At 41.6% G+C, this 25,985-nt stretch overlaps 1 protein-coding gene across 2 annotated transcripts in view; it reads right to left on the reverse strand.

Annotated features, from left to right (window-relative positions):
- TPK1 (thiamin pyrophosphokinase 1) overlaps positions 1-25,985 on the reverse strand; it is a 268,355-nt gene that overhangs the window by 145,234 nt on the left and 97,136 nt on the right. For both annotated transcript variants that reach the window (XM_026037199.1, XM_026037200.1), the window contains exon 3: positions 25,726-25,795. In XM_026037199.1, the coding sequence (XP_025892984.1) occupies positions 25,726-25,795 (70 nt within the window). The remainder of the gene's footprint in view (positions 1-25,725; positions 25,796-25,985) is intronic.

Here is a 25,985-nt window from a genome sequence, read left to right on the forward strand (position 1 = left end):
TCTGCTCTGCCAGGAAGAAATCCATCAAAACATTCTCTTTAAATAGCTCAGCTGCAACTCCTTCAAAACCAGAAAGGATTTCTAGATAGTAAGTAATTACTTCTGGCTGGGAAATTTTAACTTTCAAAAGGTCCAAGCTTCACTTTACGTAACACCGCCTCTTCCTAGAAGAGCACCAAGAGCTGCTCTTCTTTCCCTTACTTTTCTTCTGTTCTTCCCTTTTCCTTCTTCTGCATCTAGGACCAAGGAGGATGGGAAGAGGCACTCATGATTTCCAAAACCAGCCATCAGGAGCAAACTGCAGCTCCCACTGCCTGTCTCCCGAACAAGAGGAAACAGCTCTGCGTTCTCTTCCCAAGCTGCCGGCTTCTGCGGCTGATGGAGCAGCAGRCCAGTAAGAGCAGGCCAGCTCTCCACCCAGAGGCACAAGCTGGGCCTCTGATTTAGCACTCATGAGCTCTGTGTGAGGAACTGCCTGATTCAAGTCAACAGCAATTAGTCAAAGYCTTTTCTTCTCCTATTAACAAGGCTGAAGAGGAGCCATTGACATGTGGCAGGCTGGCCTAAGAGTGATTCCCCTCAGAGAAGGGGCACTAGCTGAAAAATTAAAAGGAGAAATACCCGGGATACACATGGGAAGAGCTCGTAGTGAAGTAATTTAAGAACACATTGTAAAAAGTGGTTTGCAACTTGCTTGTTTTGTAGTATTGCTCTGCATTCACTCCAGGGTATGGAGCAGTTCCGGAGAGCAGGCCCGAGTGAATCCATTACAGAGCTCCCGCCTGGCACTGGCCACCCCTGCTCACRGGAATGCACTGCCCAGAAAAATGTAACGAGGCACTCTGCCTCTATTAAGTTTAAACAGCAGCCTTTAAAAAATGTATCGTGCACCATACATCATATATTGTTAATTTTAATCTCTAAGCACTTAGGAGGATGCAGTCTGCTGCACTTCAGAAGCATGTTTTAATCAATCTGTACACCTATTAATTATCGCTAAGTGTATAAGGTCACAAATAGTTCAGCCAGCTTAATTCTCCTCYCATTTACACTGATATTGAGCGGGAGTGAACTGTAACCCTGACAGGGCCAAAGCATTAAACTGCTATGAGACCAGTGCAGTCTAAGCCATTTCTAGAGCTCTCAGGAAGCGTAACACGCGGTGTGATCCTCGGAGGGCAGGGCTCAGTTGGAGTTTTTCCTTTCTCTTAGCTACCTTTCCTTGGCTCTTGCTCCTCTGTTTGCTCCAGGATGTTTTAGAGCCATAGGATATCCATCTAAATTGGCTACAGAATAAGGAAGGCCAAGAAGGATTCCAGCTGAAGATCCAAAGGTGCTTCTATAGTTAAACGATTAACTCAAAAAAGCAGRTTTTCAGTACGAAAATCTGTAAAGGTTTAGTCAAGCTTTCCTAGAAAAGACAACATGGTCACAAAAYTGTGAGAGAGTGGATCTTCTCCAAGGGGATCTTATTCAGATAGGGCAGAGGCTGAATGCTCCCTGAGCAGCTTGGTAAACTCCCCAAATGCTGGCCTGGATAAAACCATGTCTGCAATGTCCCCCACCCCCCAAAAAAGCCTGAAAACAGATTCCAGAGGATTTGCTGTAGTTTCAAGACACATTATTGAGGTTTTAGTCACCTGTACCATAAGGCAGTAATTAACTCTTGCTAGAGACAGATTACAAAATAAGCAGAARCCATTTCTCCCCCTTGAGGTTTGCCTGCTAGGCAAGCACAACTGTGCCTTTTGTCTTGGGGGGGGAAGAGGGGGGGGAACCTACTGAAACTACTGGCCACAGAGCTTAATACTGGAAGCAGTTTTATGTTGAAGCATTCAACACCATTATGTTAAATCTAAAACATTTATAGACCTGGTTCTTCATTCACTCATTGAAGAATTCAGCACGGAGCGCTAAATATGCCTTTTTTATTCTTTCACACCGCACTTTAGCAGTTAGTTCATAATTAAATACTGTGTTGTCTCCTTAAATAAATTGCCCTGGTGTAAGTGTTCAGTGGTATCATTAATTCAAAGTTGGAGTTTCCTGGTACTATTGACTTTTYTCATGATGTAGCTCCTAGAGCACATAACTGCACGCAATTAACCTTTTTTAAACAAATGTTAACATTGGAGACTTGAACATTTAAAGACAGTGTCTGTGCTAACCTTTGCTTCCTTCAGTTATAGCACGAGGAACAATCCCACGCAGACAAATCACACATATCCCATCGGTAGCACCTGAGGGCAGAGCGGGTTCCCGACCTTCTTTTAAACTATTAAAAATAGACTGAAAAAAGGGGGGCTTTTACCTCAGAGTAACAAACACCCACCAGCTCCTCGGGAGCAGGACAACACCGTGAAGATGAATGAAGCCATCCTTGCCTTTCAGAGTCAAGTCATTAGCATCTCATAGGTGGGTACTTGGAAAAGCAAGCACTTCTTCTGCATAAACACTACATTCAGCTTAAAGAAAAATAAACCTCTGTSTGAAGACACACTCTCAGCCTGCCCTCCTGACTGTCAGACTGTCACTCTTGACAAGAATAAGGGCTATTCTCAGCAAAAAGATGTTAAGTTAAAGCCTGCTAAAGGCGGCTGCTAATTGCTATGAAGATCAAAGTGTCTTTTCAACTCCCATAGACTGCTCTAGCACAAGTAAGTGTTATTTGTATTTTGTCTCAAAGCATCTCCCTCAGGTGCCTCATCCAGTTGTACAGAGGTCCGCCCTCGCAGGGGAAAGAGAATGTTGGCTGGCAAAGCATATTCAGAGCTAACATAGACTGCATTTATAGGCTCCTTTCCAGTGCCACCTGCAAGGCTCCCATGCCTGAAGCACACCTGAAGCTCAGAAGCTGCAGTCAGGGCACTGACACTATTAACTAACTTCCAACATCACAGAAACCACTTTGTTTTCATTCATCTCTCACTGGCCACTCTAAGCCCTRACAATAACAGGCTGTGAAGAACAGCTTTTAGAAGCTCCTCAACCCTCTGCTTCCCAATCAAARCTCCTTCCAAGTCAGCCAGCCCTCTTTTCCATACCCCATGGTTCACATCACTGGTATTAGAATMCACAAATCTTCCTTCTTTACTATACAATATTTGCATTATGGTAGCATGGTGGTGGCCACTGCACTTCATGCTGCAATAATACAGAAAAACAAACAACTCCCCCCAGAGCCCATCCCTTCTTCCAAGACACTGTCAAGCTCTAATGCAATTGACTGCACAGAACAGTAATTCTTGAACATTTGTATGATTAGGGTAAATCTGTATAACAAATTTGGCAAGAAACCCTCTACTGAAGACCCACGTTTCACTATAATCGGGAAGTTCTATGGTTAAAACTACTTGGTAGTATTTGGCAACCTTRGAAAGGAGCTTCTTTTCTCCTTCATTTATTTAAATACTTGGTGCTTAAGAACATAAAAGTATTATTTTATTTGYCAATGCTATGATTTAAAGAAAAGGATAAAACTGTGTGAAGATATGAGGGCAATAATGCATTCATTTATGCTTGCCTGGCACGCAGTGTCACCTTGCAAATAATAAAAAATATCTGAAATAAATTGCAGAACAGATTATCCTCAGCTCAAACTGCTACGCAAAGCAGGCATCAGGGGGACATTTTCTGTGGGGGGAAAGCCAACTAACTCCCATTRTCATTAACAAAAATCATGCCACTAATTCCCTGCTTTGAAACTTTATCTCTTAGTGGCAAGGAAAGGGCTTAATGACAGTTGCAACTATCCTTCTTTTCTTTTTAAATTGCCAATGTTTCCAAATCTTCTTCACTTAGTTACAACCAATACAATACGAAGTAAGAAGATATTCCAAGATTTAAGAACTGGTCACTTGCTTTTTATGATGCTGCATTCCCTCTTGTTTTCCCTGGAAAACAAAACCAAACCAAACCAGGAACCAGTACAATAAACTTCCACAGGTAACTATTTCTTTCTATTATCTACAGACTGGTACCCTGACAAAGCATATGTGAACRCAGCACTGCTGCCACCACCTTAGAGTGAAGCTGGGACTACCTAGCGCCTCTCGGAAGAGAGGACAGAGAGGCTCATGGACCATGTCCTGGTGTCACCTGGAGTTGGGGACAGCGGCAGAACAGGCGCAGGTGGCTCAGCTCAAGTTCCCTGCAAGAGCAGATCTCGGAGCTGTGGATGAGTAGCCACTCATCCAAAGGTGACAGGCCATCAGCTTCTCGGACACGAGGCCGCACAGAAGTAGAAAGAAGACGCGCAAGGCAGCAAGGACGATCTCTTGTAAAYGAGAGTATCTGACTGAGGCCAATGTAAGGCATCAACAAACAGATGGCAGAATGTACTTTAAAAAAAATGGAAGAATGCCAGTCACTATATGAGAAAATTAATTGTGTGGATTAGAAAGTTATTACAYACTTTTATAAGTCAATTCTGGTGACTGATATTTTAACTCTAGGTGTTCTATCTGTGAACTTTCACACTAATAAGAACTCTTAAAAGTTAAGTCAAGTGCAATCAAACAGTAAATAGTTATATGTGAAAGATTCATTCATTGACATTTCTTTGTTTTCATTATTTGCTTACTCTCCTTTCTCACTTGAGAGAACACTTAAGCTCTTGTCCTACATTTAGTATCCATTTACCTACTCCAAAAAAGAAGAAAGGAGATTTTTTTGTTTCTTGACAGGAAAAGAGACATCTTGACACCGTAGAATTCATACAGAGAGGAAAAACAGACATTAAAGAGAACAGCAACATAAAAACATATTTATAAAGGACACAAAGTCTTAAGGAGAAAACCAGATCATTTGGCAACAATGTAAGTGCTGAGTTAAAGCTGACTTCCATATGGTTAAATAAAATATCTTTTGTTCTGGGTTCTAATTTGTCAGTATATCAGGCACTAAGCAAGTTCCCAGCCCTTGAATCTTTCTATAAAGATGTGTCTGGGTATCTCAAGTACGTCCAAAAAAATTTCTTGGGTTTGGAGCCCAGACAATGATCAGCTATGCTATATTTCATAGAGAAGTAATATACTGAGGATCCTTAAAATGTTAGGGCTACACCTTAAGGAACAAAACATATTACTTCATCTAGTAGAGAACAGAGAGGAGATAARGTAACACACAGCTGCCAGCAGTCTCTCTCTTGTCTTTGTATGGCTGAAATCTGGTAAGTCACCGGGAGGCAAAATTTTTTTACCCTTTTCACCACTGACCTCTGCGGCACCTTCTGCTCAGCTGACAGGAGAAGCACGATGCTCCCCAGCAGCACTAGCATTTCAAAAGGTACCCACACCTCTTACACAGCACCCAGGCATTAATTAGAGAGATAAACGCACATTCAAAATGAGAGCTGGGCCCTATCTGATGCTCAGGAACCTGCACCCAAAGCATCGTTTCCACCAAATGCAATCAAGAAAATAGGCTCCCATTTCTCCTCAGCTTATATACACTGTATGCTCCTATGTGTTTTTCTACATCTTGCGTTTTGCAAAACGTAACACTAAGAAGTTTAACAGAAATTCTTGCAAGGCTAGTACTAACTGCGCTGGTGAGAGGCAGACCTGCAACGCTCCGCAGGAGCTGCTGGAAAAGGGGAAGCCCGACATGCTCCGGTCTGTGCCCGAGCATCTCACCTCTGTAGGGCTCCTGCAGCTGCCACAGGAGGATCTCCAGATTTTCATCCTTTTCTTGTCGCCCTCCAATCCATTCCTCAGAGTTCAAGTACCAGAAAGGAAATTCTACTGAGCAAAGCTGGCAGGTGTATACACGCAATCACATCTCCCTCAACTAAAGTAGTAGTATTTCAAACAATCATTTTAGTTAATATAACTGCAATTCAAATATCTCTGATAAAACTCTAATTAAATTGAAAGGACAAACAAGTCTTTTATAGTCACTTGGTATATGTATAAAGTTACAGATAAGCAAAAGATGCACCTCTCAGACAAATACATCTACCTTCTGATCAAAACCTAGTGCACTCAATTGAAATACTCTGTCAAAGTTATATTTGTTCCACTTAAGAAATTAAACAGAGGTATGGAMAAAATGTACTCATCTAATGGAACAAATCTGCTATCTCTTGCTATTTTCTTTTGTAAGATGCTTAAACTGCTAAAACATGCAAGGTAGGTAGGCAAAATGCAAGTTCATACCTATGCRTTTCAGCATAATAAATGCAAAAGGACATCTGCTTGATGGTGATTTGCTGGACCTAAATTTTTATTACTTAGTAAACCTACCTGTAACAAAACCTACCAAACACAAACAGTATCAGTGAGACCCCTATTAGCAAGTAAGCTACTTTCCTCAAGACTGTCACTGAGYTAATCTGAGTGTTAATCTTGCTGTTGATCTGTTGCATTTGCTGTGTTGCAATCACATGYGTGATTAGCTCAGTAGCCAGGACAGTTTCCAAAAAATACCTCTCTTCAGGGAAGGCCTGGAAGTTGGCCATGGCCACTACAAGCTAAGCACAACACAGCCTATGTCAAAAGAGTGATGGAGTCTAATGTAATGGTAGATGTTTCTTACACGAAGGAATCAGAATCTAGCACTGCAAAAGTGTAGGGCCAAATCCTGAAGGCCTCCTATCACAGGGCTCCTCTCCTCCCCTGCCAAAAGGATCAACTATCACACAGATGCTCAGGTGGTAAAATTTTGTCTTGTCCTCAGCTAACACTGGAGAAATTCACCTAGAGTTAGTAGGGCTAAGATACCTTACAGCAGCTGAGCATCTAGTTGATATTATTTGATAATTTAGTTCACAGCTGTTAAATATTGAAACAGTGTGAGAAAATTGGTTGAGAAAGAGGAAATCAGAGAAAAAAACAGGACCTACTAGAAGTTTTGGCATTACAGAAGCTTGCTTCAGGTGAGAGACAGTTACCACTTCGGGACGGTTGGTATGTACGGAATCTATGGAATYCACTTCTCCACGTTGCCCTTGGCAACACAATCTGCCCTCCCAGAACCCACTAAGAGAGTGAACGAAGAGGGGAGCAGAATGGAGAMACCGCGGCCAAACTCTGCTGGACTCCCTGCGGAGGCAGCGACCTGATGGTGCCTGCAGCTGATGAGTGAACGGAGGGAGGAGCGGAGCGAAGACTCCRCGGCCAAACTCTGCTGCACCCCCTGCAGAGGCGGCAGCCTGGCCGTCCCACACAGCTCATCAGCCACCCAGTACGACAGGAYGTCTGGTGCTGGGCCAACGGAGCTGGCAGATCCGTCCCTTGTGATGGACTTGGCTCAAACTTCTCCTCATTCTAATCTCATATAATACCAATACATAACTCATCCCAAAAGCTACCTGCTTCCAAGGAACGATGACTCCTCAATGAGMATGCTCTATAAACTTTTGATTAACTCGAGAGGCCTTTTAAACCAATCTATAACAAAAAGTAAGTATGACCAGTCATTCAAATTCCACCTAAATGTAAAAGAAAATATATAAATGGTGAACTAAGGAGGGTAGTAAGYARGATGGAGGAACGAGGGAAGGAGAAAGAAGGAAGAAGGAAAGAAGTGGGAAGAGGAGAGAGGGAAGACTCCATAGTAACTTCTGGATCAGTCGACAGGCTGAACCTCTTTCCTCMACTCTGTTCAGGACACTGCCTGAGGAGACTCCCAGAGGTTGAGAGCCCTCTCTGGTCTTCTGGGGTGAGTGCTGATTGCACATTTGTACACAAGACATTAGCCAAGAACCCCACACTGTAGCAGAGAATTTCCTGTACTGGCATCCGAAACCTGTTCTCTTAATGGTTTTTTTTGCATTTGAATGCATTTGAATAAATGGTGCCATTTGTGAACCCGACTCACTGTTTTGCAGGTGACCGGACCTACAGTCGACAGGCTCTTCGTTAACCTGGTCCTGCCAGAGTCAGGCCTACAGTTACCCTGGTAATTTGGTATCCCTATGAAGGGCTGAGTCCAGCTGTCCCCAGTTCCTCTAACCTTTGAGGATGGGCTGGAAGGCAAGGGGACTCATCTCTTACCAAATTTYCCCCCTTCAAGCYGTGACCACCAGGAAAGACAGCTGAGGAGAGCCCAACTCTCATACCTGAGAARAGGCAACCAGGCCAAATACTGCTGGACTACTCATCTGGCCTGCTAAGATTTTACTCGCAGCTTATTAAACTCTCTAGCAAAGTTCAATGYACTATGGGTACCATAACTGCCAGTACATTCTCTTACACAGTTAAGTGATGCTGAGAAAAAAACTCATAGCAAATGCAGCAACACAGTAAATTCTTGCAAGAGGTCAAGGTGTGCAAATAACACTGTTTTCAAGTCAAATGCAAAGTCATTTCCACTGTTACTGCAAAGATTTAACCACAGAAATCATTATCAGGCTCCAAGAATCCAAATCTATAATCTGCTATATCTGCTATAATCTGCCATATCTGCTATAATTCTCACTAGTTCCCAGCCATACAAGCCCCTGCCCCCCTCCACACACACACATATATATACATACCTACCATGTAGCTTAACACACAGAAGTAGCATCCTGCCTCTCCAGGGAGAGTGAAGCTCGGGGCTCATTACATCTTAAACCATCACAGCTAAATCCAACACAGCTGCTGAGTGCTGAGTCCACAAGGAGTTCAATGCAAACTCACAATCAGAAGTAAAGTCACATTTTTAAGTGCATGCAGACCCCACACACCAGAAGAGGATGCAAAACTAATTTATTGCATTTCACTAYATCTAAATTGTATATAATTTTCCAGTAATTTTTTGTTACCCCAAAAGTCCAAGTTTGAACAAGAGAAAATAAAAGGGCATGGTGAAGGGTCCCCAAGGCTGCAATGACATTGTGGTGGGTTGCAGCGCATATAAATCTGACCTAGGGGTAGCACAGCTCAGCACCTGGGATCAGGGTAGCTGCAAGAGCAGAGAGCCCAGGCTGAAGTAAAACAGCAGCCTGAGAGGGGCAGGAAATAGTCTGCCACACTGAACTCTGTGCTRCTGGGGTTGTTTCCCCCACAAGGCCAATTTAAGACAAGATATTCTTCAGTAAGTATGAGAAACAACCTTCCCTCCCCCAAACGCTTCTACATTAATTAGTCAGAAAGACTGGGCACTATCCTGTGTTTGTGCAAAGCAGAAATGTCTAGCTGTTGCTGGGGCATCTTTAGTTTAATGCCCAGGTTGGGGTTAGGACTTACCTACCAAATTCCTCTTTGACAGTGTGTATATTAGACAGCGTAGAGCTGGCCATAATCATCAAATGCAAGGAAATKTCATTCTGGAAGGATGGTTTTAAGGAAACTCTAATGAGCCCTCCGTTCTTTTTCTGCAGCGTTTGGCTTACTGCCACTTCCCACTATAGAATCTAGAGTGCAAACAATGGTATTTAGAGAGCTACCTACCTGACAGACATCAAATTTATCCAGATTTAGTGCTCATTCATAAATGAAAATCACAGAGAAGTCTGCATACACAATGGAGGCATCAGAAACATACACATAGAGTTCTCTCTTCCATTTCCTCCCCTCTCCAAGCCTCCTCCTTTTAGCCCCCTTTTAGCCTGGAGTATCTCAGACCAGGAGCATCTCTTTYTAGTAAGTAGTACATAGTCTAAAGAGCCCCTATCTTGGAGCCTGTACAAGCTACATAATGAAAATCAYACATTTTCAATGAGAATAATTAGAGGGTCTGAAAAAAATTAAACTCTGATGCTTGTGATGCTCTGCTCACTGTATCAAATATTTAGACAAAATTCCCCCTGCATCGACTTCAATGTTTACTATGATTAAAAAAATACTTATAAAACCATTAACTGCTGTCCTACTAAGTTRCCCTACTATGGTCATTATCATTTTCATTTACTCCTTTATTAAATTTCCAAATACCAAGTAACTTTTCCTACAGAATCAGAAATAGATATTCCAATCTAATTCCAACAGATTTGATTCCAATCAAATTCCAATAGATCTATCAATCAAAAATATATGTACAATGATGAGATCCCAGAAAAAATGGAGATTTATCTTTGCATCTAGTAATAGCATTTATTCCTCGGGAARGACACTGAGAGGTCTGATAAAATGCAGCCTTCCCTCTGCTTCCATGTGCAGGCACTTACACTTGTTGTTATGCTGTCATTAGAGACGTCACTTAGCACTTGCAGCAGCACAGACCTTTCTTTTGGTGGTTGATCCACTTCTTGGTACATCTTTCCACGTATTTCAATACTGGCGAGTCATTTATTCGCAGGTATATAGGTTTTCCAAATTATGTAATTAGGAGAATAGTCCAATCTGCTCCATAATGATAGAAGGGGCCATATTTTACTAAGATGACAGAAAAATTCTCACTGAACTTATTTCTTTAATTGCCCTCAGAAAGAAACTGAAAATCCTCCTTAAGACTAATGGAGGATTGTATTTCACTGCAAGCAAAACTACCAGTAAGTTCTAGGTAGTGAGATACAAATTCAAGCTCCCATGCAAAATAAGTGTGCACCAGCCAAAATCAGGATTTGTGACTACACCTAATGACAAAGGTAGGAAGATTTTTCTATCCCGCCTCAGCCCTACACACCCTGAAAGGCAAGGCAGACCTGCAGGAGYCCAGGGCCTTTTGCAATAAACTATTTTTTTCAGCTTTCAGGCTGTGGAATCCAAGAACAGTTTCTTTTCAGTGATGCTTCTGACTTATTTTGGTAAACAGAAGGGCTAAAATAAGGTAGAAGACACTCAACATTTACAAAATTGTATAGGTTCCTAGATTTGTGTCAATGCTTTAGCTAGACCAGGCACAATTAGGTGCAAGTCTCCTAGACAGACAAATCCCATTGTCCCTTTCTTTGCCCAAAGAGCTTGGCAGTGCTGAAGTGCTCACCTATGGGAAAAAAAAAGGCTAAAGTAATTAAAATAATTATTAAAGCACAGAAGTAAGGTTCTAAAACTACAACCTACRGGCAATCCATGTTTTTCCCTCTAAAATTATTATAATGCACTCAGCCACTAGAATCACYCGCCCTTCACAGAGACCAGATACAGAGAGCAGCAAGCCAAGGTGCGACRCCTGAATCAGCTCATTTCCACTGACGGCTGGGAAAAACCTGCACGTGGACTGACAACCTGCCCGCGGCCCTGGGCCAAGATCCTGCCTGATACACTTGAACACGCTGAAATATTAACCCCACAAGCTTTAAAAACTAAAAGAGAAATTTTGATGAGCTCTTTAAGCAGGGTCATGAACACGATTACTTTTCTTCTGCTGCTACTGAAAGAAGTGAAAACTTGCAAGAGCTTTTCCACTGTGAACACAGCAAAGATGGTGTTTTCCACTCTGATTAAAAAGGACGGTGCACATAACTGGGGGGCACTGCCCCGCTGATGGAAGCCCTCTTCAGCATGACAGAAATGTTATTAGAGTTCCCAGCACCACTCTTGAGATGTATTATGATTACATATATGCATGACAGTGCTGACCACTTAATCCCCCTTCTGTCATATGCAAGTTGAAGACTAGAAATTACACTGACACCCAAGGGTATTTTATAATAGAATATGTAATAAAATAATAAATTTGCAGATGATTTTGGCTCTGCCTTGTGGTACTGCATCATACACAAAATACTTCCTGGCCTCTCGCTCATTACTATTTAATTACAACATAATACCTTTCTTTCAGACTTAATTAACCTTCGAAAGGAGCCTATGACCTTGGGACCCTTCTGCACACTTGCAAGGCGCTGTTAGAACAGCCCTCTGCCAGGAAATACTTCTTTTTATGCTGAGATTTAATGAAACGCGCAGATATTTTATGGGGAGTGCATGAGAGACAAGATTCCTGCGTGTGGTCACTTAATAAACAAGAGCCAGAGCATACCAATTAGAATCATAAATCGAGGCAAGAGTCATGTTAAAGATGCTGCAGGAGTTTCCCCCGAGAGGACAATCTCATTACAGCAAACAGGAACATGATGCTCTCCCCTCCTTTCACTTTGCGGTAGAAAAGAGGGAGTGAGAGAATGAGAAGGGTTTTGCTCACATAATTCCTGTTTAAAACAGCACAAGGTTAAGTCCAGCCCCAGCGTGGCAGGGAATGGAAAGCAAAATCCCAGTAATTCCACTTCCTGTCTTTGCCAGAAATTGCTGTCCAATTTGAAACTCCGTGATTCCAAAAGGAAATCAGAGCGCAGTAACTATTTCACAGGATGAGAGACGGGAGCACAGGGCATGCAGGCACATTCACTGCACCCCTTGGTGCCAATCTGAGCAGTTGCTTCCAGAGCGTGCATGGGCTCAGGAATTCACTTGCTAGCAATGTTAAGCTTCAAAATGATCTTTCTCAYCCTGTGAATTCCCTTGGAGAATTCGTACCTCCATCAGTACACAACACATCCTCCTCATACAAATCTTATGCAGAAACACACACAAGTCACCTTACTCAGTTTTCCTTTTTTTTTTCCTAAATGGGAAGTATGAGCAAGAGGAGATAGTGACAGGGCCACCTTTCAGCTTCTTAATTAAGCATTTGTCATCAAACTGGAGAGATGATCTTTTCACAAAAATGTAGCTCCAAGTTGCTGACCAACTCATTCTTTCTGATTCTTTCTGATATTTTTGGGCCAGTCTGCCATTCCCTCACCTCTCAAACTGCCTCAACACGTACGACTCCAGCTGGAGCTGTCCCTGGCACTGAGCACGCCTGCCCCAGCTCACCCAGTGAGGAGACCCCAGGCCTCCCACTGATGCTGCTCCAGCTCCCAGGCAAGTCACCCCTTGGGCTTTCCTGCTCCAGAGGCCTGCTTGCTTTCTTGGAGAGTGACGGGTGCTCCACAGAGTCCTCRGCCTCATTCATTCCAGAGACTTTTCCCTCTTTCAGTGCTATTGTTGAGATGTTTTCACTCCTTCAACACCAAGCCTTATCTTTGTATCCTTTTTCTTCCCCAGATTTGGCCTTTCTGAGGATGGGCTTGTGCTGTCTCCTAACCTTTTCATCTCCCCTAAACCTCAGGGCAAAATCCACGCAGAGAAAGAAGCAGGGAGACTTGGTTTACTTTGACCGGTGCCTCAGGAGCAGTGGGATTCCAAGGCCTGGCCCAGTTTACTGCACTTCTGCATGGAAGAGATGACAAACCCCGGCACAGCTCTCCACGCTGGCCCACGGTTGCAGGCCCAGCAGTCTGAATAATGAAACTAGACCTTACAACTGTTCACACATTTTACACTACTTGCAAATCAAGTCGATGTATTTCTCACTACTAGCTGAGATACAGAAATAAAAACCAATACTCCTTTCCAAAATCCAATTGACCTTATACTAAGTAGTTTGAACTACACGTGCACACCGATCTCTGGAGAAGGTGGGAGAACTCTAAATAAGTCATCTTTTATCTGCTCTATCAACACTTCATATATCAGTCTAAAAATAGCCCTTTTTTTAACCTCTCCAATTCTTGTCAATCTTCTTTACTGACATCTTATCTCATTAGTCCTCTCCACAGGAGCAGGATAATCCACTCTCAAATTGCAAATCCCTAACGTTGTCGTCAGTCAGTCACCTTTCCTTATTCATAATGCTAATAATGAATAAATGAAGGGGGACAGGTGTATCATCATCTATTGCTACTCTTCTATTTCTTTCATGCCATTCACCTTTCACACAGAGATTAAGATACTATGAGATATACTGCAAAATTTAGGGAGCAAGCCCCATGCACAGTCACGCTGACTCCAATCCCCCTCTCTGCACATTCCCATTTACTCCCACAACGTGAGCACTGTGACCTGGCCACTCAGCTTCATTCCAAAACAAAGAGGAGATTCATTCCAGCTGGAATTGCTATCACCAGGGCAAGCCAGGCAGCTGATTCACAGTTCTGTGGGAGTCCAGCAGCTTGTGTAGGTGGTATGTTGCTCAAGAGCTATGAGTCAAAGAAATGATTTATTGCTACAGGATGAATTTCATTCCTGGTGTTATTGCTTCCAAAGACTATGCTAAATACTTGTGTGGTGCCCACACAGTGATCAAAATAATTCTGAATATAATAAACAAGAACAATTTTAACCGTCGCCAATAGTGGCATCAAGCCTGAAAGCAGAGTATGAGATGCCCACATGACATTTACGTGGTTCAACATAAGCACATTCTCACTATATTTTGCAAGCATAAAAAGTGAAAATGGAGCCTGTTGTTTTCTCTAAAGAGCTGGTAATGGACAAGGCAGTAGCAAGAGTCTCGCCCTTGCTCCATCCACGTCCAGGGCATGAGATGTAGCTGGGCTGGTTTCCCCACTCGCACTCACCATGGAGAAGTGATGCCCGCAGAAAGCACTGACCATGTTGTAAGGGCTCTGCAGAATCCATGGAGTGCCTGCAATTGCTCAGACCTGTAGAGCCTAATCCAGTTCCTAAGGAAGCCAAGAGAAGATCCTGAATTGACATGAAAGATGATGTGGATTTCTACATTGGATGTTGTCCATCCATGTCCATCCAAGATGTGCAGGCTTGATCTGCACACTGAGACATTAATGAAGGAAAATTAAGTATTACTAGAAAGAAAAATAAAATCAATCGAGTGTGTTAAGAGCACTGCTAAAGTTTGGACTCATGGTTTTCCTCTACTCACCAAGTGCATTTCCTAATCCCAAAATGAAACAAACCATAATTTGTAGCAGAATCAATCTCTAGTTTGCCAATTTAGATAATCACTGGCCAGGGTTTTATTTTTCTCCCATAAAATAACCTGAAATTGCAACCATGGTGAGTTTCCTTAATATCCATGTTAGGTTTGCTCCTAAGCCTTACTTGGATGACCTTTCCTTTCTTTTGCMATCAATTTAGTTCAATATTCACTTCTACACAGGGGAATAAACCAGGAAAACACCAATAAACCCAAACCCAAACCCAATAAAGGGTTCATACTTCTCTGCAATGAATGTCCTCCTTGTGCCATTTCAGTATTTTCCTCATAGTGTATGCACATACATACCCATCTGGATCTAAAAGGATTGCTGCAGGATGAATGTATGCATATTCTGAGTAGCTATATGATCAGACATATAGACAGGTATTCTGGTGGGGCTCTTAACTTGTCGTCTAGGCCTTCACCCACTGCTCTCCTCTCTGGTCTCTCTTCAAGGTCTGCCTTTGCAGTGCTGATCTCTTTTCCAGCTGCTTATAAGGAGAAGTGCTTGCGAGAAGACAAGGGTGATTGAAAATACCTGCAATTAAATCACTGCCTRTGGCACACAGTATGCTCTGAACAAGCTGGTATCAGAAACTGGCTGCCTACCTCACTGTTGGTTTCTGCCCAAACACTTTCTTAGCTGGGCAGAAAAGCTACAATCAAAYGTTGCCCTTAAACACGTCCAGAATTCTGCAGAGGTGTCAAAACAAGGATGCAGAGGCAGCCTGKGCTTCAGCCTGCTCTGAATGAGCCTCCCCACAGAGTAGCCCCAACCCAGTCCCACTGCACCRTCATTCTTCTGCACTTAACTTAAGGCACCCAGTAGCCACAGATCCAGCCTATCTTATCAGCTTCCTGTCCTGCAACATCCCTCTTTGCCCCTCTTAGTCACTGGCACACAGTAAGGCGGCCCTCTGCTCAATTATTTGGCACTGCTAGGCAAGAAACTCCTTCTATACAGCTCATGCCATTTCCAACAGGTTTYTGGACATTATTGCCCCTTCACTTGCCATCCAAAGCCTTCCTCCCTTCCTCCAAACAGAGCTCATTGTGAAAACAAACTAAACTGAGGAGTTAAGTCACTAGATTGCTATTTAAACCCAGTGGATTTAAATCCAGTTAAACCCATTGCTTGCAGTGGAGCTTATACAGATATCTACTCATCTAAGAAACTTTTTTTTTTTTTTTTTTTTTTTTTTTTTTAATGAACTACAAGTTGAAAGGGCAGATTTGAGTTTCCCAGGATATAAATGTATCCAGGAACAAGCTTTGGAGGAAACAGGTCATCCACACACTTGAGCAAATTGTTTTTCATAGTATAACAGAGCTGGCACTATGATTTCTTGGGACTCCAACTTGTTACCCAGGATCTATCTACAGCATCTACAACTGCAGGACTTTGTGCAGAGCATGGCTAAACCTAACTTAACCCAACTAATTAATTAATACTCAGCCCTTCACAGGGACAGCTATGCCACTACTCTTGTAATTTTTGCTCCAGATTTGTCCTCACCAAAAAAATCACAGAGTGCCTCTATCACATAGTTGACTTCTAAATTTTCTCATACTGACTCAGGAACTTTTTCCAGAGAACAAACATAAGCGATTTAGAAAGACAACATTTCCCACCAGGCATCTTTCTGACCAACAGACTAACTTCCTGTGACTTAAATTAAAAGTTATATATCCCCTCCTCCCCTAGTAACTAATTTGAGAATGGAAGTATAAGCCTTCTTTGAATTTCATTTATTTGTTGTAGTAACTAGTCTTGGTCATAGTTGGAGGACACAATTCCTTGTTCTTGATAGCATTTTCTGTGGAAACAACTGTGATATAAAGCACTTTAAAATGTATAAGCTGAAAGAGGCAATTTGTGAAATGGAAAGACTCTCTTGGAATTCAATTAAACTTAAAACAAATCTTAGAGGAGGAACCAAGAAAAATAGTTTAAAGAAAAATGACTTTATATTTTAAACTTTCACTTCTCATTATCTTCTAAAATGCACAAAGTTCTCCTTTCTGAAGCTACCTGCTTCACTAACACCATTGAATTCAAACAGATATCAAGCACACAATGCTCGGTTTTCAAAATAAAGGGGCACATCTGAGTGCAAACTGTTCAGGGCAACTTTCACATATTTATAAAGACAAACTACAGGAGAATGAAAATGGAAAAGMAAACCAAGAAATAAACATCTAGAATCCATTTACATGCTATATTCCACTCAAGTTTACTGAGAGAAAACGTTAGAGACATCTGAAACTAATCTGAATAATCTGTCTAAATGTGTTATTTGTGTTCAGTCCCACTATGTAATAATTTTCTTTAATCCAAAGTCACCTGGAAGGGACTATATCTTTTCTCTACAGACTTTTTCTGGACTCTGGAGAAGGAAAAMAAAAAACAAAGGAAGGGACAGGCAGGACAGCACTGCTAATCCTTCCCCAGTTCTCCGAGGGACATCRGCGCAGATCAGCCAGCGTCAAGGTCATTATCAGCATTCATTGGAAAGCATTTTCACTGTGGGTATTTCTGCACTTCTCTATCTCTCACTGAGCACTGGCCTCTCTCGCACTCCTGCCAGTCTTAATGCTGCATCTCTCAAATCTGAGATCACCCTAACCTGTGCACCACAGAGTTSCTATTATAATTATTAAATGCTGAGGACTACTCCAGCAAAGAGCTAGACTGGCTTGAGGTTTAGAAGAACTTCCTGCTTTGGTCTGTTTTAAACAAGGAAAAAGTCTCTCCTTACCCCTCAACGGGCACTTGCAGAAAGTACTGCTCCGTAAAGCAAGCACTGCCTGCCTAATCCTTCATTTCTGTTGATATTCAGAGATTCAGAAGAAGGCTCTAAGCATACATTTCACCCTAATACTACACAGTGAGCAACTTTCCCTGCATTCCTGGAATGACTCCTTAGGCACAAGGAAGTGAAACACTATAAAGTGCAGAGTGCTCTTCTTAGGCCAACTCAGCCTCCTTTCTGAGCTGCCTTTTCTGGTGGTGACTCAAAGCACCGTATTTTATCACTAGGAAGTTCTAACTTCTAGCATCAGGGTGGTCATAAATGATTTTTACCATGTCATAAAGCCAGAAATCACCCTGATGGCAATGACATTCCTCTACTTACAACACACTCGAGGCACAAATGCAGCTATTTGAAGAAGCAGCTGAGGCAATACAAACYTTCTGATTGAGAGAACTGGGATTAGCTGAAAGTGGCCCTATATTCTCACTCAGCCACTTTTYTCCCCTCTATTTTTCCAGAATAACTGTTCTGGACATAAGATGACCCTTTACTTTCCTGGTTGGCAATTACAGCTTGGTTTATGGCACTCTTACTGGGCAATACAGTTTTATGGACCTCACCAGTAGCCAGGAGCTCTGATTTCCAAGCCCAACTACTCATCAGTATTGTGTTTGCTTGCAAGTTACTTCACCTCCACTTCTCAGCTTCTCTCCCCATCCTTCCTTCCTATCCTTAACAAGGAAAGTCTCATATCCAGGATGATATGGATGGTGGATGTGGGTGGACRTGGGCAGAACGGACATGGGTAGAATGGACATGGTTGGATGTGGGTAGACCTTCTTTGAAGGTCTTGAGGTATCAGCTATAGAAAAATCTCTGCATTTATGTCAAAGCGTGCTGTCTGCACGTAGGACCTCCTATTCCTTATTAACTGCTGCCAAAGGTGTGCAGTGGGAAACACACCCTGTCCCTTTATATGCAGAGGTTTTAATAAAGAAATGAGAGAAACTTCAACAACAGCATGTGAACCAGGGCAGCACTGCAGCCATGTTCAAGGACTGCTGCCTGTGTTTTAAGAGTAGGTGACTGAAGRTCTGATTTGGTTAACTCGCTGGATGACTCCGAGCAATCCTGGAACGGAATTGAATGGAATCCTTGATTCCCACCTCTGCATTCTAACCAGTAGACAATCCTCTCACTCTTACACTGACTAAAACCTGATGTATACACCCCAACTGTGAAATTAGTGAATTCATCTTTTTTCATTTATTATATTCATATAATATATCCGAAAGGTCTATCTAACATGCTTATCCCCGCCCCCCCCAGACACCTTAAAGAATGCCTGGCCCCATAGCAAAGCTGTCACTTACTTCCAGTGCCTTCCAAAACAAAACATTCCTGCAGTAAAAAGAAAACAAGGCATGGGGGTGCCTGGGTACACACGTGTAGATCAAGGATGAAAAGCCAGCCATTTCCTAACTTCCTTCAGAACATGAGCAGAGTGACTCTTCTTTTAGAAAGCCTAACTTTTGGGAGGCACAAAAATGTCATGACCCTTTATTATTAGGAGTTATAAATACTATTATACAATTTCCTTCTTGAATATCAGCAGTAATGGACATGAAAACAAACAGTAGTCAATGCACCTCCCAGTAAACCTAGCTGTAAAACAGCTTTTAGAGAGGCATGCAGCCATCTCTCCTCCAAAATGCATCTTGGCTTTGTGTGACCTGCAGAACACGCAACTTCTGCCCCTCTCGCAATTCTCACGCATATCAGAACTATGTCTACRCAACTCCCAGCTTTCTGATTTATAGCATCTGATGACTAAGTGAATAGAAATATATTCCCRTACTGACTTAGTAATTCCAGAAGAACACGTACTTCTGATTTGCCTTTATGTTGCTGTTTAACATCGAGAGGAATCCAGCAGTGACCCCTTTCGATTCACACCATTTTCACCTCTCATCATTTCTGCGCACATTTGATTCAGGGATCCAATAAGCCTGATACACTTACATAGTTTAGCAATGTTATTGCCCTATAGCAYTTTTAAGAAATACCTGTCTACTCAGGAACTAATCTCAGCTGAAACTTAGCTGAAACTAAATCTGCTAGTATCTCTTGAAGGGCTTTATTATTCCTGAAACAAACTTTGAATTATATTTACAATGTAATACTATTGGAATAAAAATATATTTGATACATAACCTGGTAAAAAAAGTCTAATTAAATTGGTGAAGATTAAAAAAAAATAACAAAACTATGTGATCTTATTTGCTCTTGCTACTGAGAATTTCTCATCTGTACTACCTAAAACAATCTCATTACGTAACTCCAAATAGACTCATCTTTCCAACTGGGGGATGGAGACAGTTTTGCTTTAAAACTTTCTTTTTGATACTTAGAAGTAAGTCAGGATTGAAAAACAGATCCCAAGCCAGGTATGTCCTAAAGGAGCAAACTGTGGATAAACGTTGGCTTTTGGAGCACTCATAGTGCATTTATTAGGATAAACTCAAGATCCTGATTTTGATGTTTAAAAATTGTTACAGGTTTTGAGTCAGGCAAAAACGTCTGCTGTAAAAGCTTTCCTAAAGCCATTTGACAGAAACAACTCAGCWTTCAGCTTTCTTGGCTTTCAGACTGCAATCCTGCATTCAAGGGACTCTTTACCCTCAGCATTCATGGCAAAACTCTTTCCAATAGTTTTGACTTCACAGTTGCACGAAGGCTATTACTATCTCTCAGCATTTTTTATCATTACAGAAGCACATCCTTATATCAACAATAATGTAGGAAAAAAAAAAATTCAGGTGTGTGCATACTTTCCAAAACACACAATGAATAGATGTTAAAATCAAGAAAATGCCATTGTATTCATTTGGTATAACCATACTAAGAAAATCTCTTCCTACAATTTCTGCATGAAGGCCCTAAATTCTGCCTGCAAACAAAATAGCTCAAAACAAAATCCAGTTCAATCTTAAGAGTTCAAGCAAAGAATTCCTCTCAACGTTACATTAAGCTACATCAATGGCTAATTACCCTCATAAGCACCCTATTTCTAATCTCCAATATAGAACACAGTGAAGTATATATGAATTTCTCACTCCGTGATCCTATTAAGGACCCTTAACTTCTACATAAGTAGAATGTTATTCAGGAAACAAGATAGAAGGATAAGAATCTCATTTCACCCCCGGGTATTGCTCGCTGTTGCTCTGCGGTTCCTGTTTTAATGATCCTTACAACAGGGACAATTTCTATGATCAGGTAAATTCAGTTTGGTTTACAAATAGGCAGCTGAACTACTARACAAAAGAGAGACAATACAGCCATATGACCTGGCTATATTGTCAGGTGACCTGGCACTACTAAGCCACACTAATTGCCAAAGTATAGACATAAGGAATCAAGACTTATAGACAYGTTCCACCACGAGTTATTGTCCCACCTTTCATGCAAGCAAACACGCAAAACTTTTCCTTGCACTTATTAAAATAGCTTTGTTCACCTATTCAAGGGTAAGCCTATTGTTTGCCTTTCAAACTCTTACAGTAAAATAAAGCCAGGGAGAATTTATCATTCTGTGGTGCCTGCTTTTACCTTCACTTTTTCAGACACAGTTTATGCAATTTATTTCAACATAATGTCAACCATTAATTTTTTTAAGCACCACACAACATCTATATGAAGCCATGGCATGAAGAAAAGGCAGCATCAAGAAAAAAAAAAACAGACCTACTAGAAACAAATATAAAACCAGTGAGTTTCAGCTGTAAAAGCACAAAAGTGAAGTCTTCTGTTTCCCACGTTAGCTTTTCAACACAAAGCAAAGCATGTAGAAGACTTCATCAAGTCCAAGTGAAAGCAATAACAAGTCTCAGTACAGCCAATATCCTTCACTTGCTCTCACTAAGTGGCTCATCGAAAACCTTGTGGCCGTAGGGGAAGAAAGGGGAAGGAAGGTTACTGAAGGACATACTTTATGCAGTAAATGTGACTTTCTGAACGAAAGTTGCAACTAAAAAGATGATGTTTTGAGATCCATATTTGCCAACTGGACATTTAAAAACCTTCTCTTAACATTCAAAACACACACGTGGAGGTTCTTGCCTCCCTGCAAGCCTTGTTTAAGCCAGCAAAGGTATTTGGATGTAGCACCTACATTCATATCATKTAAGCTCTGTATGTAGAAAATGTGGTATCAAAATATACCAGCATTTCTCAGCTTCGGATACTCCTGTATTCTAGGCAGTGCACTGCAAAGGACAGGAAGAAACCATATGTGCAGCCTAAGTGTCAGCAACTGTACGCAGCTCATTTAATGTCACACAGACACTCTGATATATTGAAATTGTGATCAGAATCCCAGAGATCACAATCTGTTTTTATGGCAGAATCATCCTCCGCTTTCCAGTGCTCACCGTTGCCCTCTACGGCCTCAACTTTTTAATACTGCAAAACCTGAGTGCACAAGGGGTTTGACACCCCTCTGCAGCCCAGACACAGGTATTAATGGCTGTTTCTATAGGTGCCAATACAGCAATAGCTCTGTACACCCCAAAGCTAATCTCGCACAAGTTAATCAATGCCCTAAACTTTAATCAGAAAGTGTTGAGAAAGGAGCTACTGCGCTGTGATACAGATGAGCAACAACCTAACTSTGAAGTGGGTAAGAGTGGTTCACAATTATGTCAAGAAATATGCAACGGGATATGGAAACGGAGGCAAGAGAGGCAAGGACAACAGCCCCACAAGATCAGTAACTGGCCCTTAACTCCAGTTGCTGAACACTAGCAGTTTATTAAGAACAGTTTAGCAATGACTCCTGTTTTTTTAGTGGCAACTGCTGTTACCAAAGACAGAATGTAGTGTAAGGAAAATAATCTCTCTGGGCTTTTGTAGTCAGGGAGAGAAAAGGCTCTTCCAGAGAGCACCGGAGAACAGGAGCCCCTTTCCTCCTGTTTTTCCATCTGCCCAAACACAGATGGCTCCCAGAGAGTGGCTTCTCTAAGGAAAAGTCATCCTGCCCTTTTGGTTACTTTCCCCAAGCCTCCAGCTCTAGAAGGCAGTTTGTTTTAACACATCACTGAAAAATATCAGCATGATTCCTCCTCATCAGTAGTTAAAAAGAAAACCAGGGTTTTTTGTTATTAAGGAAAAAAATTAGTACGAATAATTGCAATTCAGATTTTTTTTTCCCACAATTTCCTACATAAACTTCAGGAAACAACAAACACATCTTAAAAACAACAATGTAAAACCCTATCTCATGAAGACACAGACCATCTCGTATGCTTTCCTCTCATGATCCAACCGCTGCAGTGCTTCTCTGTGCGAAGGTGAGGGCTTCTTTCTCTTGGTGGGCTTGAGGGCCCCATTCAAGCCAAGAACCAAGTCAAAACACTGATGGAAGGTGCAGAAACTAAGGTATCAGTTTCCTTGCAAGCAGATGGCCGCCCAGAGGCAAGAAATGGGTGGACTTCTCAATCTGCTCTTGCCACATTTCATTCAACAGCCCAGGCTGCCCTGATGCAAGAAGCAAATTAAAGAAGTGGTCAGTGCTGGGGGAGTCTCGGGCACAGAGCCYCAAGGCAGATATGGGCTAACTGAGGTCAAGAAGTGCTGCAAGGAAACGACACAAGCTGGGTCTATTCATCCTGCAGAGGAGAAATCTGGATATGGGAGAGAGGACACTGATGTTGAAGCTGTTAAGAAACCGGCTATGTTCAGTTAGCATGTGTCAGAAAAGGAACAGGTAGGTTTGGCTCCGACTTGAAGGAAAGACAGAAGGTGTCTAAGATCAATTCTAGGCCTGTATTCTTCTAGGGTTTGGAAATGGATCCTTCAGAATAGTAATGACTTTAGATATCCTTAGAGGAAGACACCTCTGTAAGAGTCCCACTTCGCAACCTGTCCTTTTCCCAGTCTATTATGAAAATTTATTCCCAGTCTAAAAGACTCTTCACACTGCCAGAGCAGCTTAAAGACACTTCACTGTCACTAAGAATCGAGCCCAAAATATCAATCAAGCTCTTTATTCATCTCTCTTGGATATAATAATCATCCTGTAATGAAAGGACTATAGCTTTTAGGTTTTGATACAACAGAATTAGCTATCATGGTTCTGAACAAAATAGAGTTTTAAAATAGAAGGTTATGACAGCGTTAAAAAAAATGATTAACATGTCAGTCGAGTCTGAGGAGACATTTCTTTAATAATGCTGGACAGGGAGTTTAAGGAAAAAAATGCTTCAGAGAAGTAAATGAATATTCTTTCCAGCAGAACGATTTCTTTGAAGACAAAAATCAGAATTATACAGGTCTCCCCACCTCCTCACCCTGGAAAGAATCACTTTGAAGGTAAAACATCTACCCAAAGCAATTAAGATGGGAAGCAGGAAGACAAAGAAATACTCCAAGGGCCAAGTATGCAAGAATGAAAAAAAAACTATTCAGTCAAGCTATAATCACCAGATTTCCCCTGAATTACACTTATTTAATATGAATATAAAGGGGGGCAGCAGGAGAAATAAATGTGTTATTGGAAGAAAAAATTAGAAGTCTAAAACATTGCTGCTGTTTCATTGCTCCCTCTGTGTCTCCTCAGCCACCAGAGAGGACTGTGTGCTGCAAGTCCAACAGATTTCAGTTAGATTCTGAGACAAAAAGGCTCTGTGAAGGGCTCTGTAAGCATCTACCAGAAAGAGACCAACAGAAGTAGATACAACAGCACTTGGTAGCAGACCCTTAGCAATGCTGGACAGGTTACAGTCAGGGTTTTAGTTAGGACCCGTAAATCTCAGGCACTGCMCTTCCTACAGGTGGCAAAGACGAGAGTTTACCTGAACCTTCACTTTAACATGAGAGCCACCTTCTCCCTCTTTGCTTCAGAGCACAGGAAGACATCGAGCTGCTTCTGACCTCYCTGCTATGTTTGCCATGAGATGGAACAAAACATACGCTGAATTTTGCTGTACAAACAAAAGAAGTTCCTAAGTTGGTAATTTCTACAGGTATCTGGCTCCACCAATTGCCATCAAAGTCACCTTTATTCACTCATTTGCTTTAATTAAACTATYTATTTAGGAATTTTTGCTCAAAGCAAGTAAAAATCTTAAAGAGAGGCACAACACATATACCCTTGTTAACCCCTAAATTAAACAGCTTTCCATGATTCCACTACAAAAAGTCATTGGAGTCCAATATATTGTGTCATAACTCTGCCTAATCCCTTTGGGGGCAAAACCTGGGATATTTCAGTTTCAAATGCCGTAAGAGAAAACAACAACACATTGCTCTTTCAGTCCTATTTCCACACCTAGAATATATATTTATACATAACCTCTGTACTTGCCTTTAGACATACAAGAAACCCTGACACTAACTCAAAAATAATTCAGGAAAAAAAAAGAGAGTAGACCTCCAATTTTACTACCCATCTCACTTCATAAAGGAAGCAGATTGTCTCTAAAGTCCCAAGAGATGAGGGAAGAGGACATACTTTGTTTCAGCCCCTGGTGAGATGCATCAAATGTTCCTTTAGTCAAACCATGTGAGTAGCAGATCAAACATTTTTCAGAGGCTGTGTGAAAGATCCTACTCAGCATAAAATAAGGCAGATTCACAAAAGCATTATAAGCAAGAGAAAAAAAAAAACCAAACAAATCAGTGAGTTTCAGGACAAAAAAATCCACCAAATTCAAATTCAGGCTACCTATGTGTTTTTAAAAGTTATAACTTGGAATAACAATTAAAAGCAATGTGGAGTAGGAACTGTATTGCATGCTGCTATATCACTCACGTACCTGCTTCCCTGCTACCTATTAGGCAAAATGACATGATGGCAGCGAGTCCTCTGTAGTTTTTCTCCCCTAATAAACAATAACAGTTTCATCATTTTTCAATGAAAGAGCATTTGCTTAGACCCAGTTCTAAATGATCTTCTTGTTTTTACCAAATCAGCCCTTTAGACATGGCAGTAACTCTTGTCTTCTGAAGACTTCAGCAGGAGAGAGATTAAAAATAAATTATTAAAAAAAAATCAGTCACCGTTTGAGAGATGAAAACATGAAAATCTGAATGGTAAGTACAAATAGATRGGATTGGCCTTTTCTTGTGCCTATGTTGCCTTCTAAAACGTAAGTACTTCACTCCAAGGTGTTTAAATTTTGTTCATTTCTACTACGTGACAATAGCTTGTTAAAGCACCATGTACAGAGCAGGCAGCTCCTTCCGTAATCAAATGGATCCTTTTCCTCCATGTTTTACTCCCCTTAGGAAGGGATGTCCCAGCKGGTTATTAACCTACCTGTCACGGCTTCCTTCTGTGATGTGGTAGAGACGATTGGCACCTCCATCAGCACAAGCTCTCAGAGTAGCTGCAAGTTGAAACAGCAGAATCAATGTACTGGCACAAGAATCAGTTATACTTTTATGTCATCCCTGACATCTCTGTGTGTACACTGTAAAACTAGTGTCCACAGCATAGTAAACATGAGACTCTCATGGCTTTTACCTTTCCATATTTCCATGCTGGTGTTTGTCTCTTCTTTTTGCAAATACACATTT

The sequence above is a fragment of the Nothoprocta perdicaria genome, unplaced genomic scaffold (assembly GCF_003342845.1).
Source record: "Nothoprocta perdicaria isolate Ctin4 unplaced genomic scaffold, notPer1 scaffold_192, whole genome shotgun sequence".
In the NCBI taxonomy this organism is placed as follows: Eukaryota; Metazoa; Chordata; class Aves; order Tinamiformes; family Tinamidae; genus Nothoprocta; species Nothoprocta perdicaria.